Below are 15,755 nucleotides of genomic sequence, written 5' to 3'. Positions count from 1 at the left end.
CAAGCTATCCATGCCAGAACAGAAGAAAAACCAAGTCACTTCCCAAAGGAAACACATGCAGCCCAATGAGCAGAAATCTCATGTTACACAGCATGAGATTAAGGTTTTAGTAAAACTAGACTATTTTTAAGGTAAATTTGTTCACTACAAAAGTTAAGGGAAAAATAATCATTTAATTGAAAACTCAGCTGTAATTTTTAATGGAGATCTATGTTTTGGCTCAATTTAACTCACCAGTGACCCAAGTTTCCATGTTAGGTTTGGCATTTACAAGTTTTACCAAAACGGTTCTTATTGATTCCACTCCTCCTCATTTGACCTCCACATTCTGTCTTTAAAAAGCCTTCTATCTGTACCTCCCACTTTTCTGTAACCACTCCCAAAGGGTATTTTAGTCCGAAACGTGGGTCTCTGCACACGTCTGTTTACGTGTAGAAACACCACCGTTATCATCTCAAAGGACACAGAACTCCACTTTGTGGCTCAGTTAGCACTTAGTTCAACACCTCACAGAACCTGTGGGATATTTTAACCAAGAGCTTCAAACGTGAAGATAAAATGTACATAATTAACATCCTGGTAATATTTCCAGTTACAATTCATGGCCTTCTGAGAGGCTACATGGTCACTTAATAAAATATTATGCTCCATCAGTGAAGAATCTGTCATGATTGCCTTCAATGGGAATAACTCAACTGGTTTTGAAATTAATTTTTGTTTTGCCTTGACATGGAATCATAGGCCACTTGATAATAATTTCATTAAAGAAATACGTTATCCTGTCAACTCAGTCAAAAAAGAGAAGCAGCACACAATACTTACAGGTTCTTCCAGAAACTTACGTTGAACAGATAAACATTCAATGATTCTCAGACCATTCTTGTCATGTTATTCCAGTACCTCTCCATATCTGTAAGCACTCAGTTTTCACTACATATTTAATACCTGACCTCTTGATGGACCAAGGTCCAACCCAATGCATTCTCAGGCCATGAGACAACTTTCTCTAGCCAGCAGCTGATGAGGAGGCACATGGAGGTGGCAGGTATTTACTAGCTAGTCACTGAGTATTTGCTCTTCAATGGCTTGCAGGCAATGAGCAGAAATAAGTGTTGACTTTATGCAATAGCAATTCCCGATTCTTTCACTGACTCTCAAAAGCAAACAGAAGAAATGCAATATTTCTAATTGAAAGTCTTCAGTGTTCAACAGTTACTGGAGAAAAACAGCACAAACCACCATTTTGATATCAGCTTGTCCTACAGAATGGCAAAAAACGTTCACTTGAAAGAAATCCCATCCTTTAGGTTAATAGGAAGGGACTGCTCACAAGGCATAAAGTATATAAAATAGAATTTAAAGGCACATACAAACAAATTACTGTATGTACATAGGTGCACGCATATATTTTACACCTTCCTTTAACAGCCTCAATAATAAAAGCAAATTATTCCTCAAAGCTATATACCAAAATGATTTGCATTACTAACTGTACAATCCAAAAAAGCCTCCAGAAAGTAATTATTGTTGCTCCTTTTTTGTATTATTAACGATGTAAATATGTATGAAATAGACAAATCCCAAATAAACAGTATTTGTTTTCATTCAAGTGCCTCATCACTACTGGTTTTATACTCGAGGAAAAGGCTTAAAGGTGACCTTTGCTTTTAAAAAAATAAACCCATTTTACACTTCTCACAGTAGGGTCATGTACCACTTGGCATGTTTATAGTGAGCGTCCACAACATCTTGTGGAGTAAAACAGACATGTTTCTGGAAATTCAAGCTAATACTAAAATCAGTTTTAAAACTCATTACAAATATTTTTCAAAAATGAACTGAATGTACAGAATTTGCAGTTAAAAAGTGATTATGAACTACTGAGGAATAATCTAGGTGTGCTGAGTTATGCATCTTATAATAATATCAAGATTTCAAATTTTTGACAGCTTTAGAAGTTATCGCTAAAGAAACCTTCTCAAACAATCCTCCAACCTTCCACCTACTTTCAAATAAAAGAAGTAAAACAGATTTTGGGTTAAGAGAGAATCTGGTATTACGTTTAATAACAAGCTGAGTGAAAAGATACTTTTGGTAATAAAATCAGATTTGTTCTTACCAGAACATCATGCACTAAAGCTTGGTATGTCCAAGTATGGTGTAGAGGAGTTGCTAAATCTATGTTTCTGTCAACAAGGACTAACAAGGGCCTTTGGAAGCTGAAAAGATGACACTTTATTAGTACTTCTTTAAATACGTTCAGAACATCCCAGTAACATCCTGAGCGATATCAGCCACCTTCTACATTGCATTTTAAGTTAAAAGCATAACTTCCTACTGAAGAATTCCACCAGCCTTCCCCAAAGCTTCTGGGACTGATCACTGCCAGTATTTTGTAACAAGTGAAAAAATACTAAGCAGACATCAGAACACCAAAGAATTACTAGCCTTTAACTATTAACTAACACATACTTCCTCAAGTGGATACACATCTGAGTTTCAAACAAGCATTCAATATTGTAAGAACCTGAGTGGGTCACACTTGACCTTAATCCTATTATGTACTTCAAACATAAAATCTGCCTCTCAACTCCCTTACTTTATTTTAACTCTTTGCTTGTATATCAAGTCTGTAAAGAAAAAAATACTACTTTCTGAAATTCTGTAACTACATCATTAACACATTTTATGAGGGGAAAAAAAAAAAAAAACAACACCAAAATATCTTGGGTTACGGCCATATACAAATTAACAGTGGAGACAGAAAGACAACTGGTGTCCCTAGCAAACATAAAACTTACAGTAAATGTGACGGCTACATTATTTGGACAGACAATTCCATGCTCTGGATAAGTATTTACATGCAGATACATAATCTCAAGGGCCTGTGCCATCTGGGAAAGCAAAATCAAGATCAGCCACCATTTAGCTGTTGGAGGTTCTCATAATTCCTTTATGTTGCAGCTTGATTTCTCTGAGGGTAATAATGCCATCCTAACAGGAAAGCATGCTACCCTCCTGAAGGAAGTTCACTGGTTACAATTTCCATAAAAATTAAGTTCCCATAAAAATAAAGGAACTAATTTAACAGCAATGCTCTCTCTCCTAAAGGCTTTCAATCCCATTTCGTTTTGTCCCACAACCTTTGTGGCTATTTTTTTTTTTTAAATCAAAGCTCTGCACAGAACGAGATAAAAATCTGTAATATCCACATAATAAAAAAAATAAACTGGGTATTTTTGTTTCCAGTTAGGAGACTATAACCTCTGCCTTCAGCTACAGTTTTCCTAATAGATCTCCTCACCTTTTTAGTACAGCGTAAACTACCATAACGTGCTTTTGTAAGGCAGCCAGTGAAGTATTCAACTAACTGGAGGCAAAGGGATGATGGAGAGGCTACTAAAAACAAATTTCAGACACATCCAAGCACCTGCAATATCTTTTCTCAACTCTCCTTTCCCCTCAAAGGATTCAAATACACGACAGCTCTTAACTGTCTAATCATCCAACTTGCTTATGCAGCTCTCCTCTGGTAGATACAGAGATCAGCAGACATCATTACAACGGTTACTGCTCAGAAGTGAAAAAGTGGGTATTTCTTTTTTTTTAAAGACCTACAGGTTGATTAACAAATGCTCAGAAATGCAGCTACATATAACAGCACTTCAATGTGACTATGATGAAAGGGCAAACAGAACTGCCTGCTTCATTAAATAATTTCTGTCTCGCTGTCTCAGTCATGTAAGTTTCGACCCAATTATACTAAGAGATATGCAATCTTTGGAGTACAACTACTTTAGTACACAATTTGAACCTAATCCTTGTGGTTTTCATCATATAGCGGTGACTTACCCTAGTGAGATCTTACAGACAACTGGAATATAAACAATAAAAATATACAGTTATTACTAACACCTTACCTGAACTGGCCAGCTCCAAGAGTGTCACCTGTAAAAAGACTGTTTCTGGCATCTCTTAGATTCTCTCTGAGTTTTTTATCTAATTTCTGCATGGAGAAAAATACAAAACAGTATTTAATGGACCAATGATTTCTTAACCTATTTATTTCCTCAACATTTAAATATCATGCTGGTTTTGCACTTCAATACTTCCTAGATCTGCCCAAGAAATCTCTTCCCTGTTTTTTCTCCCTCCAGTTTTTATACCCAGACACAAGAGTCTACAGAAGATATTTACTTTATACCCAGTAAAATTCCTCTTAGATAATTAGCATCCTCTCTTTAAATGTGTGAATAAAAAATACCAACACCCACAGGGAACCAGAACATTAGCAGCAAATTGGCTTGTCAGATATTGCTGTAGTAAAGCGCTTCATTACATGAAGAATATCCCTGATATGAACACATGCAGGCTGAACGCTTGGGTTTTACCAATGTTAAGGCTTCAGTGATGAAGAAAGCTATGAGGAATACAGAATGAAGCACAGTGACCCCTAGTGAAGATACTGCTGTAGCAACTTTCAGTTCTAATTTAATTTGGTAATTTCCTTCCTATTTGACCATCAAGATTACTTTAATATAATAAAAATGTCTCACACCTATGGGGTGTCTCAATAAGACAAAGAAATTCCTATACAGACACAGGAAAACTGGAGCCAGACTGCAACTTTTTATAAAACTTATTTATAGGTTCATGGTTCTAATTTTAATGCCTGTCAGAAAACCTGCAAGAACTCCAAAGCACAAATGATCCTTCAGATTTAAGTTTCTCATCAGCTGATTTCATAGTACTACGATTTCTAAATATGAGTTCCATGGAACTAAAATCGTAATGGAAGGCTGGTATATGTCCTTCCAGGTTTATTTTCCTCACTAAGAACAGGAGATAATGCCACTAAACTTCCATGCAGCAATGAAAAAAGCAAACAAGCTGTTAAGAAAAAAAATCTACAACAGCAACACTCTTAGAAAAATCATTTCTTACCACTGCCACCATTTCAGCTGCAGTTCCTCTTGAGCATCTGATTATAGGAATAGCTCCTAATAAGAGACAGATCAACTTCCACTAGTATTACAGTTTTAAGACTATAAGTCAGTGTACTTTGCAGAAAACAACTTTTTAGTAACAGTTTGAAAATAAAATTCTCAGCAGTCAATACTTATATTAAATTTTTCTCTTTAAATCTGAATCAAAAAATACTCCATAGCAATACATTACCTGAAGTTTAACAAAACTAACTCTCATGCAAGAATTTATGAAAAAGACAGCACATTCTAGAAAGACAGCTAGCATATCATGTATTGGTTAAACAAACTCTAATAGGAAAGCATTAAAACTTAGTTTCATAAGGTCAGAATTCACTTCTAAGCAATAACAAGTAATGTAGCAAGAATCACAAAGTAATGTATCAGTAACATCTCAATACAGGAAATGTCATTCTCAAAGCACATTTTCCATGGAATTTCAGGTTTAAAAATCATTAGCTCTGCATCTCACCTATGAATAGGAAATAATTCTTTTGTATGAACATGACAACTTAAATCCCACAAGACTGCCCCAGAGAGATTCCACACATAGGAATACCATTTTGGATCTGTTGATCACAGTGAGAACTTACAGTAGATGGCATCACTATAAAAAATGCATGGGTTAAGCAACAACATAATTCATAGTAACGCAAATAAATTAAGTTTATCTTCGTATTCCAAGAAGTATTTTAATTAAACCCTTGCAAGGGTTGCACGATGTTTTTCTCCTTTTTTTGAGCTTAAAAAAATCCAAACTCCTAGCACTGCTGGCCTTCAGAACAAACTAGTATTTTCCGAAAAGAAAGAATCCAAAACTTTCAGTATTCCTCACCCATTGATACTGAAGACAAAATATGTCACATCTCACATGGCATAGCCTTTATTTTCTTCAGCAGTGATGTACAGGAATAATTCTACAAAGATCAATAATCCACTCAGCAAACCATTAAGGCATCTGTCATACGCCTACTTCTGCCTTAATTTGGCTATACAAAAATTACAAAATTTCTGTATCTCACTGACCATAGGTCTCTTCTAAAAGGAATGGAAAATATGCTAAAATTTGAAAACTTACCAAGTGTAACAAAAAAACAGAAGAGGCTATCAACAATAGTGTCCATTATCGTTTCCATTTCAGTGTCTGTAATATCTGGTCTGTTAATGGCTGAAACAGGAAAAGAGTTAAATACAGGGTGAAAGAAAAAAGTTTATACCACATCAACACTAAGAAAGTGATCCTCTTACTTAACAGCCGTCAACTACCAACGGCTTTTATAGTATTACTTTTTCCTCTCCATTTTTTCTTTTTTTTTTTTTTTTTTTAAAGTTAAAAACTGAGATAAACTGATTATTGGTCACCGTGGAAAGCCCAGTATCACAGTCTCTCCCCATTGCCTCCTTTCAGATTATCTTTGCATTACTAAAAATCCCTCTTACAGAATCACATTATGAAACAAGAATGGCCATCTACTCGGAAACCATTTTTCAAATTAACAAGCATTCAAACAGCATCAAACAGGATGTCAGGTACATACACTTCATAGCAGTACTAGCCATTTACTCTTTCCTCTGCAGTCATAGAAAAACAGAACTCTGGCTATGAAAACCTTCTATGTAACTGAACTATGTTACCATGCTCTCTCTTTCATCGCCACCAGATTTATACTGACTTTGCAGATTACACAACTAATTACAAAGTAGCAGTTTTCTGTTAGGGCTACCCTCTACGAAGAGTTCACTTCTTCATTGCCCATGCATTTCTTTTGCCTCCCTGGGTTAGACTGAGCTCACAGAGAGATGATCAGCTCAGTGCTCTACTGGAAAACTAATTACTTCTGTATAGGAGATTAGATTTCTGTTCCATCAGTGTTTGGAAATAGTCCACTTCTATACTGATTTAAACATAGTGTGAAACTGTATATTGAGCAGCAAATTTCAGCAACCCAAGAGAGAAAAAACAAATCACACAAACTGACAGGTGCAAACATTTTCAGTCATTTCAATTCAAATTCTGTTAGCTAGTAGAAATCTCATGAGGCACGGTCAATAATCTTTATATATACACACACAAACACAATGCAAAACAATTATTGCTAAAGTTATTAAAAACTCAGTACAATGGATCCAGATTGCAATAAAGACCTTGGATACTGGACAAAAGATCCTCACTGCTAAATGTTAAGTGCACAGAGACTTCTCATCTCTCTACCCAGTCACTAGTGAGTACTCTGTGCAGCCAAAGAAAGGAATAATTGTATGGCACTTGTGTAGATGTTGTGACTACAGTAACGTAATGAGGAGCTGCTGCTAAAATAAGTGCTGTGCTGCCTGACTCGCACGCATCTTCTGCTTCCCTTGCACTGGATTTGCAGATAACACAAATGAGTCACTATCTTTTACTGAATGAGTCAACCAAAAGAACAGAATACTCTGCAACTCCAAAGTTTCTGGTTTTGATGTAAGAGAGAGAAGAGGGAAGCTGCAATAAGGGCAGCAAGACAACTTACCCTGTACTAACGAGCCACCTGCGCAGATAGCAATGCACGTAGAGCGACAGTCACTCTCTGCTAGTTTAGCACACTGAATGGCTCAGAGGAGTACGAAAGTGAAAGAAGGGAGGAAAATTGTATGGATGACAACGACAACAAGTAGCATGTGTTGTCTACTTAGGCTGCTGCAGTAACACCTACAGAGGTAAGTGATTCAGGGCATCCTCACTGTTTTTAGAGTAGGGTCCAACAGAAACCATATGATACGACAGCAAGATCATTTCCATGAGACTGACTTCACTTTCAACTCATAGACTTCACAAAGAAGTGGACAAAAGTAAACGGGTCCACATGGTCACAGAAGCCATCACCTTTTATTTTCAGTAATGTTTTTTCCAGATTCTTCCCTGTGCTACTCCAGTCCCTGATCCTAAGCACATTCCCAGCATACTCCCACATGCTTGGATGCATGTTCTCATGTGTTGACCAAGAAAAGCAGGTACTGACTGGTCACTGTTTAGACGATACATAAAACTCTATCAATTGAAGTTATCTTTCTCGCTTTGCATTACCTACAGTAACTTTCTAGCTGACCATTCGCAAAAAACCAAAATATTTAATAACTGCATATAGGACTGCAACTGAACAGTGGTGTCTAAACAAAGCAGCCACCCACTGTGCCTACCTACAAGTGTAAGTGAAAACACTTTTTCCTGTACTGTCACACGTACAAAAAAAACCAACCTCGTCCGAGGTGCAGTTTTAGTTTCCTGAATTTGTCATTTAAGAAAACAATTATTTTCAATATTACAGCAGCATTGCAGTAGAGATGCCTAAACTAAGATGTATGAACTGCTTACTTCATATTAAACTATACATCTGACAGATTATCCTAAAGTCTGATTGTATCAACATAAAATAAAAATCATTGTTAGATGTTAACTGTAACTTCAAAAGTAAACTTCAACTTTAAAATATCATTTATACAAAGAAATCTTACTTACCACGATATGAAACAAGCTCTTTGTTTTGGTTACACAATACAAACATATCATCTTCTAAAGTAATAAAATTAAGATATTGATCAAACACCTAAAAATAAAGGAAGAATGGTCAGAACAGTCCAGAGTGAAGTACAGAAACACCAGTGATTTGCTGCTACTTATTTTTGGACTGGATGCACACTGAGTTAGTGAGATCAGAAACATTCTGCAACTACTGCATTTCCACTCTTTCAGTACAACAGTCACGCACTTGGGCTTTGGACTAAGATGAAACATAACACTAAGCTGGATTAATGAGATGGCTGCAGATACTTTTCCCCAAGTAAATCCATGTCTGTCATCAAACCTAACTAAACTTTTATTTTGCTCACATTTCAGTCAGGAAAGCTGTCTGTGGCACAGAAGCAGTTACTTAAGACTGCAATACTTGTAACAATATTATGCTGTACAACACAGACTGGAGCTTTTTCTTACCTTAGCCACTTGAGCTACAGCATTAGCACCTATGGCAGCATTGGCAATATCTTCCAGTTTACTTCTTGAAATGGCGGAAATAAAGTTTAAATAATAAGATTCATAAAGCTGGTTTCGAAGATCCTAAAAGAAAGCCAAACCACAATCTTTTTGCCTGAATAAGTACTAACACATACATTAATTAGTCAATTTTTCTGAAGTGCTTGGCCATCTAAACATACAGCCCTGCATGAAGTGTTTTGACTACACAGCTTGATAGAATCTAACAGAGAACTGAAAAAAAAAATAAATGAGGAAATAACATTTAAGATACCAGATAGCAGCTACTATTCCACATATTTCCAGCGACAACAACTATGTGTACCTTCCATCTGTTTCTCTCACAGAAAGTAAACAGCTGAGTCCAGCCCCTGTCTCAAAACAGAGTCCAACAGGAGGTGACTCACCACTGTGTCGAGTTTCGAATGTCTCCAACAAAGACAACTCCATGCAGTCCCTGCTCAAACCGACTGCCTGCATTTCAGCCTGTGCCTGCTGACTCTCATCTTTTTACGCCCCAGACAGAAGACATATTTACACTTTTACTTTCTGGGAAACAGCCTTACACGTAAAAATTTTGGATAATATTTCACACACAGTGGCATGCTGACACAGATAAAATGGAAGCAAAACAGATACGCACAAGAACTACACATACAGAAGTCATGCTGACATCAATGCAGAACTATCTCACACTACTCCTGCTGCGTCCACTCATCTAAAATATTAAATATGCAAGTTACCTGGCACATTCTGTCAATATTTTCTTCTGTTGGCATTACAAAGTAGACAGCAGGAACATCTGGAATAGGATCCCGATCTGAGTGCAAAAGCCTGAAAAGAAAATAAAAAACACCATCTCCGCTGTATCACTCTTTTCATTTATATAAAATTATAAATGCTAATTCAATTATTTACGCAGATACAAATCTAATTTTCCAGAACGCGTTCTTATGTTTAGTCAGATTTTAGCACAAACAAAACATGAAAAAATAGCAAAATTGTATCTGTATAATTTTTGATAGCTGAATGTGTCAACAGAGTTCTCTGAAGTTTATTTGAAGCTTATGAAAAGGCTTCAGAAATCTTAAAAAACAGATGATTCTGTGGTAAAATACTGCATTTGTGGTAAAATACTGCACCCGTGAACTCCATACATGAGAAACCCTTTAAAATAACACTTAAAGCTCCTTATCACAGACAGAAGACAAAGTCTGTGTGTAAAAACACAAGCAAAAATCATGCATTGCCTCATGTAAACAGTTTGTGCCAAAATAATTTTAAAATATATAAAAAAATATGGGGATTTGTCCAGGCATTCTCAAAAATCTTTACTAGATTTCTCATTACTTTTCTGAGCAAAGGCCTCCTCTATACAATAGGAAATCCTACTGAACACTAAATAATTCTTATTTTAGCAGTTACTCATTGAATAAGTTCCTTTTTTTTGTTTGTTCCCGATTTCAGGGAAATATTAGATAAAGTCATTTAAAGAAGAAAAAAATCTCTTTTGAAGAAGTACTTACAGATGCAAAGTGATCCCCATATCTCTCAGCTCTTTCACTGACAGCAAAGGTGAGATGATATCTTGGCCAAATCTGTCATAAATGAGAACCTGAAATAGATATACATTTTTTCATTATTATTTTTTTAAGCAATAAACTGTGGATACAGGAGTTTAGGCTTAAGGAACTACTGTCCTAACCTTAAGAATGATAAACATGTACCAATTTATTACTTTGTAGTAGGTTTCCATTTGTGAAAAAAAAAGTAAAAGAAAAAACCCACTAAGAAACTATGAAAAAGTGAAAAAAAACATCATTTTCTTCTGAAAAAAATGGAAGTCAAACAAGAATCTGTTGTCAGAACTTGGTCACTATAAATACAGCATTTCTCTGACTACGTGTGGGGGGAAACAGTGGGAGAAGCACAGAGCGAGAAAGACATTAATGAAAAGAGAAAACAATATATGCTTTCAAGTAGCACTAATTTTTCACAAGTGACAAGTTATTTACTTTTTTTTAAGTTAATAAGGGCAGCTTGAACTCAGCTTGTCTTAAACTTGAGGCTCCCAACAGTTCTCTCTTTTCCGCATGCTTCTTTTTTTTTCTGAGTGCACCCATAAGGTATCACGCAATCTCCTGCCACACATGAGGTATAAGCACCTTTCAAAAACACCCTCTTTAGTTGCTCATTAATATATTGCCTAAAGAACCAGTCACAGCATACTTAACTAGCCAATATGTCAAATGTCTTTTTCTCAGTAACTCTGATGTTTAGCTCTGTATTCATATCACACAGGAAAAAATATTCTGTATAAGTTACGTACATAAGACAACATACATGAGTTCATGAGTTAGTTTAAATTTGATAATTTGAATTTTTTTTATTTTTATTTTTTTAAACACTGTAAAATTCTCCTATTCCCATTCATGCAGTCCTTACCTTCCATACCGGCTCCCCTGTGCTGTTTTTAACAGGAGGAACATTGAAATTCAGCATACGTTTCAAAGCCACTGGAAAACAGGAGTAGAGCAATACTTCATCCTCTTTGCACTTTAACAACAGACATTAAACATGCTAGCAGGATTTTATATTCTGTTTGAGAAGAAAAACTTAAAAATTAAATGCAACAAATCACGTGTGCATTTTTCATGCAGCTTTTGATATAGGGGCTATATTCTATTATATTTTGCCTTGAAACTAATTTCAGACTCTTCCTGAAAAGTGCATTTTGCAGCCTACGAGTTAATTTGCTTTATTATCATTCTGCTTCTTCCTACCTAATCAGAACACTATACACACAGTATGTCACTGTCATGGTTCTATGTTTTTTGGGTTTCAGTATTCCACATCAAAACATCACGTAGTGTACGGGGCACTTCTTTGACTGACTAAAACTGACACTATTTTTCAACATTTTGAGCTCTTGTAAGAAACTGCTGCATAAGGGAGCACAAAGGCACCCCTAATTTGCAACAGGAAAATTCTGTGAACACGTATCCATTTAACTTTAATACACAAAACAAAGCCAATTTTTTCATCTACCTCCACTTTCTAACGGCTCATAAGTAAGACCTTCCTCATTCACCTGATTAAACAATACACTATGTGCTTTGGCTAAAAGTAAAAATCTAATTGCATCAACATAAGCTTGTGGCTATCCTCTCAAAATCCAAAAACACAACTGTCATAGACTTTTGCAAAGAGAAAAAAAACTTTCAGACATCAGGGCTACACACTCCACTTTACTCATAAATAGAAGCAGTTAATAGAATCATTTGAATTGGAGGGGACCCTCAAAGGTCACTTAGTCCAAAACCCCTACAACGAAGAAGGGACACATACAGCTCTCTATAAGGTTGTTCAGATCCCTTTCCAGTCTGACTTTGAGCATCTCCAGCATCCACTGCCTCTCTAGGCAATCCATTCCAGCACCTCACCACCCCTACAGTAAAAAACTTCTTCCTTATAGCCAATTTAAATCTCCCCTTTCTTATTTTGAAACCCTTTTTCCCCTTGTCCATGTCACAACAGAACCTGCTAAAGAGTGTCCCATTCTTTCTTACAGCTCCCTTTACATACTGAAAAGCCACAATCAGGATCCACCGAGCTTTCTCTTCTCCACACTGAACACCCCCAGCTCTCTCAGCCTGTCCTCATAGGAGAGGCGTTCCACTCCTTAGACCACTTTCACGGCCCTCCTCTAGACACCCTCCAACAGATCCACGCCTCTCCTGTACTGACTCCACATCAAGACATAGTACTCCAGGTGAGTTCTCACCAGTGCAGAGAGAAGGAGCAGGATCACCTCAGTTGATCTACTGATCATTGCTTCTTTTGATGTAGCTGAGCTCCACTTAACTGCAAGCGAACACTGTTGGACACCATCAAGTTCTTTCTTTTTGGGCTATGCTCAATCCTTTCGTTCTCCAGTTTGTATTGGTAGCAGGGGCTGCCAGCACCAGGTGCAAGACACTGTAATTGATTGAACTCATGAGGTTCACCTGGGCTGACTACTTGAGCCTATCTAGGTAAAAATGAGTAACTTCTAACTCTCAGGCAGAAAACTGCTTGTGAGAGCACTATTGGGTAGCCAAGGCAGTAAGGAACCCCAGGGGCTCTCAAGCCCACCCTCCTCATGAAGGATCAGCTGCAAAGCCAGGTCTTGTTCCTTGGGGGACCTAGCCAGCCCTTAAAACCCTCCAAGGAAGAAGATGCCATAGCCTCCCTTGGCAACCTGCACAGCATCTGACTTGTGGTAGAACAGATTTCCCTATATCTAATTCAAACATGTCTTGTTTCAGATTATGCCCACAGTCACCACAAAGAGCCTGGCACTCTCCTCCCAGAGTCCTTCCCACATATTCCCCCTGAAGCCCTTACTGTACGCAGGCTGAACCCCACTTCGGGAGCCTCCCTGCCTGAGGTGAGAGCTTTAACCCTGCCTATCTCAGTGGCCCTCTGCTGACCAGCCCTCCTGTATTGGTGAGCACAGACAGAACACAGACTCAGGCATGCCTCAACCTGCAGGGATCAAGTAGATGGGTGGCTGTTCCCCTTCATCTGGCTGCACTCCGGAGAACAGGGTACTGTTGCATAGGGGCATGCTTGCTGCAGGCTCATGTGGATTTTGCAGGCTGCTGAGACTGGTAGTGATTGATAGGTTTCCCTAGAATCAAACCTTCTATGTTGGTTAATACTTTTTTTTTTTTTTTTTTTAACCATGGAGCAATCTCAGAAGCTGCTGCTTACAGACTGCTCCTGAATTCTTTATTCCCGTGCTGCCATGGCATCTTTCATTCCTTGCTCAGCTGTACAAACAATTTTGTATAAAGCTATGTGGTTATGTACTTTGGAACTACTACATTTGAAGCAACTTCCTTGTAGAGGTTACCGTTTAAGTTAAAACTCTGCTTTAGCTACCTACAAAAGAGCAACAATCAGACTACCAGCATGTTGTGACCATCCCAAAACCTACAGATGTGCTGGCTGCTTATCTTTTCCGTTCTTGCTCTTCCACTTCATGCTGAATACTCTGTGGGGCAAGGATTGGGTTTTTACAGTGGTGTACAGCAATACACTCTGGTTATAGAGCAGGGCCACAGCAGAACAGACACAGGCACATACAACGGTGTACGTACTACACAAAGTGTTTTCATCCTGCTGAACACCTCTTACTTGTTTCCATCTACCTCCTTGCAAGTGACTGCCCCAATAGGAGATAACATGTGTATGAACGTTGGTTGAAAGAGAGTGAGGTCAAGTGAGAGATAAAAGAATAAAGTTGCAGGGAATAGAGGCTCAATGACAAGGGGCTTTATCAAAAAGGTGTAAGTATGTGAAAAAGTACTGTAAAAGAATCAGTTCCATCAGTGGTAGATGGACACTATAGTGAGATCAGAGAACATATAATTATGGTACAGAAAAGCTGGAAAAATATTAAGTTCAAAAAGGACTGAGCAAAAAGGATGAGACTTTTAAGCAGGTGATCTTATGTATCTTATGTTAAATGAATGCACCCAGAATCCTCTAAGCAGCGGTCAAGGGGGAGGAGATGACAAGTCTACAGTTCAAACTACGGACAAAAACCTGCAAAGTACGCAGGAACACAAGGCTGATGCACTCTACGTTTTAGGGGTACATTCACATGGATAGCCATCCCCTTGCACCACAGAGCAGCAGCAAGAGGGAGATGAAGGAGTCAATTATGAACTTAATAGTGCACAAGCAGGGACTGAGTAACCAACCCTTTTACCCACAGAATATCTCCCACAGGGAGCCTGAGTGGGTAATTATAAATTAATAATGAATTTCCTAAAGGTCAGTAAGCACTCCAGGACCTCAGTATCATCCTAACAGGGACAACAAAGCAGTTGTTTTATTTTTCCACCTTAAAACGACGCTTCTGGCTGACCCTTCCCACAGCCAGAGAAGAAGCCGAACGAAGGGAAAGCACAGCCCACTCCCAGAGACGACCTCCGCTCCCTACCTGGCCCGTGCAGCCCCCCCCCCGGGGGTGATTTCCACATCGCAGCGGCACCTGCGGCCGCGTCCCTGGACACCTGTGCTCCCCGGGCCCGGCAGGCCGGGCCCCTCGACAGGAGAGCCCCGGGCCCGTTACCGTACCCGCCGCCGCGGTGAGAGGGGTTGGGGATGGAGAAGGCCGCCGCCCGGTAGCCCAAACCGGCCGCGGATCCCCAGGTGGATCGAGGAGGCACGGGGACGCCTCTATCTCACCCGAAGGAGCCGTCAGGGAAAGGGCGGGGAGGAAAGCAGGCTCCCAGAAGAGCCCCCAGCTACACCCTGAGGCCCACCGCGCTCCTTCCCCACTGCAGGCAGAACAGCGGCCGAGCCGAGCGACAGAAAACGCGGGAGCCGCTCACCTGTCTGCTTCTCCCGGATGCTGGCCGCCATTTTGCTCCGCCGCCAGCCCGGCCGCAGCTTCCCGCCCACTGCCGCGCACGCAGCAGACCGGCGACGTGGCGGCCCAGCACAGGGGCGGGGCGGAGCCGTTTCTTTCCCGCCGTTGCCGGGCGGCTCGCGAGAGGCTCCGCGCGGCCTGCGCCCAGCGAGCGCGAGCTGCACTGGGATGCTTTCAGCCTTAAGCCCGAATTTCAGGCAAGAGGCCGCACCTGTGTTTGCCCTACCCGCATGGTGCGTGCACAAACTCCAACCGCGCAGCTGGGAGGCAATTAGGCAGCCAAGTAGAGACAGCAGCTGGCGAAAATGAATTCATCAGCAATTAAACCTTCTCTACG

The 15,755-nt window shown here is 39.3% G+C and overlaps 1 protein-coding gene across 2 annotated transcripts in view; it reads right to left on the bottom strand.

The window, feature by feature from the left end:
• SCFD1 (sec1 family domain containing 1) overlaps window positions 1–15,470 on the bottom strand; it is a 45,599-nt gene extending 30,129 nt beyond the window's left edge. For both annotated transcript variants that reach the window (XR_006177706.1, XM_042864836.1), the window contains exons 1-10: window positions 15,381–15,470; window positions 11,440–11,510; window positions 10,521–10,609; window positions 9,738–9,828; window positions 8,956–9,078; window positions 8,482–8,569; window positions 6,064–6,153; window positions 4,945–5,000; window positions 3,921–4,006; window positions 2,120–2,219 (exon numbers count right to left, since the gene is read on the bottom strand). Coding sequence is in view for 1 of the 2 variants with exons in the window: in XM_042864836.1 (XP_042720770.1) it covers window positions 2,120–2,219; window positions 3,921–4,006; window positions 4,945–5,000; window positions 6,064–6,153; window positions 8,482–8,569; window positions 8,956–9,078; window positions 9,738–9,828; window positions 10,521–10,609; window positions 11,440–11,510; window positions 15,381–15,411 (825 nt within the window). In the remaining variant the exon portion in view is untranslated. The remainder of the gene's footprint in view (window positions 1–2,119; window positions 2,220–3,920; window positions 4,007–4,944; window positions 5,001–6,063; window positions 6,154–8,481; window positions 8,570–8,955; window positions 9,079–9,737; window positions 9,829–10,520; window positions 10,610–11,439; window positions 11,511–15,380) is intronic.
• Window positions 15,471–15,755: the final 285 nt, after the last annotated feature.

The sequence above is a fragment of the Lagopus leucura genome, unplaced genomic scaffold (genome assembly GCF_019238085.1).
Source record: "Lagopus leucura isolate 7727_CA_CO unplaced genomic scaffold, USGS_WTPT01 Super-Scaffold_1, whole genome shotgun sequence".
NCBI lineage: Eukaryota > Metazoa > Chordata > Aves > Galliformes > Phasianidae > Lagopus > Lagopus leucura.
Note: the sequence above shows the minus strand (reverse complement) of the source record. Positions and strands in the feature narration are given on the sequence as shown.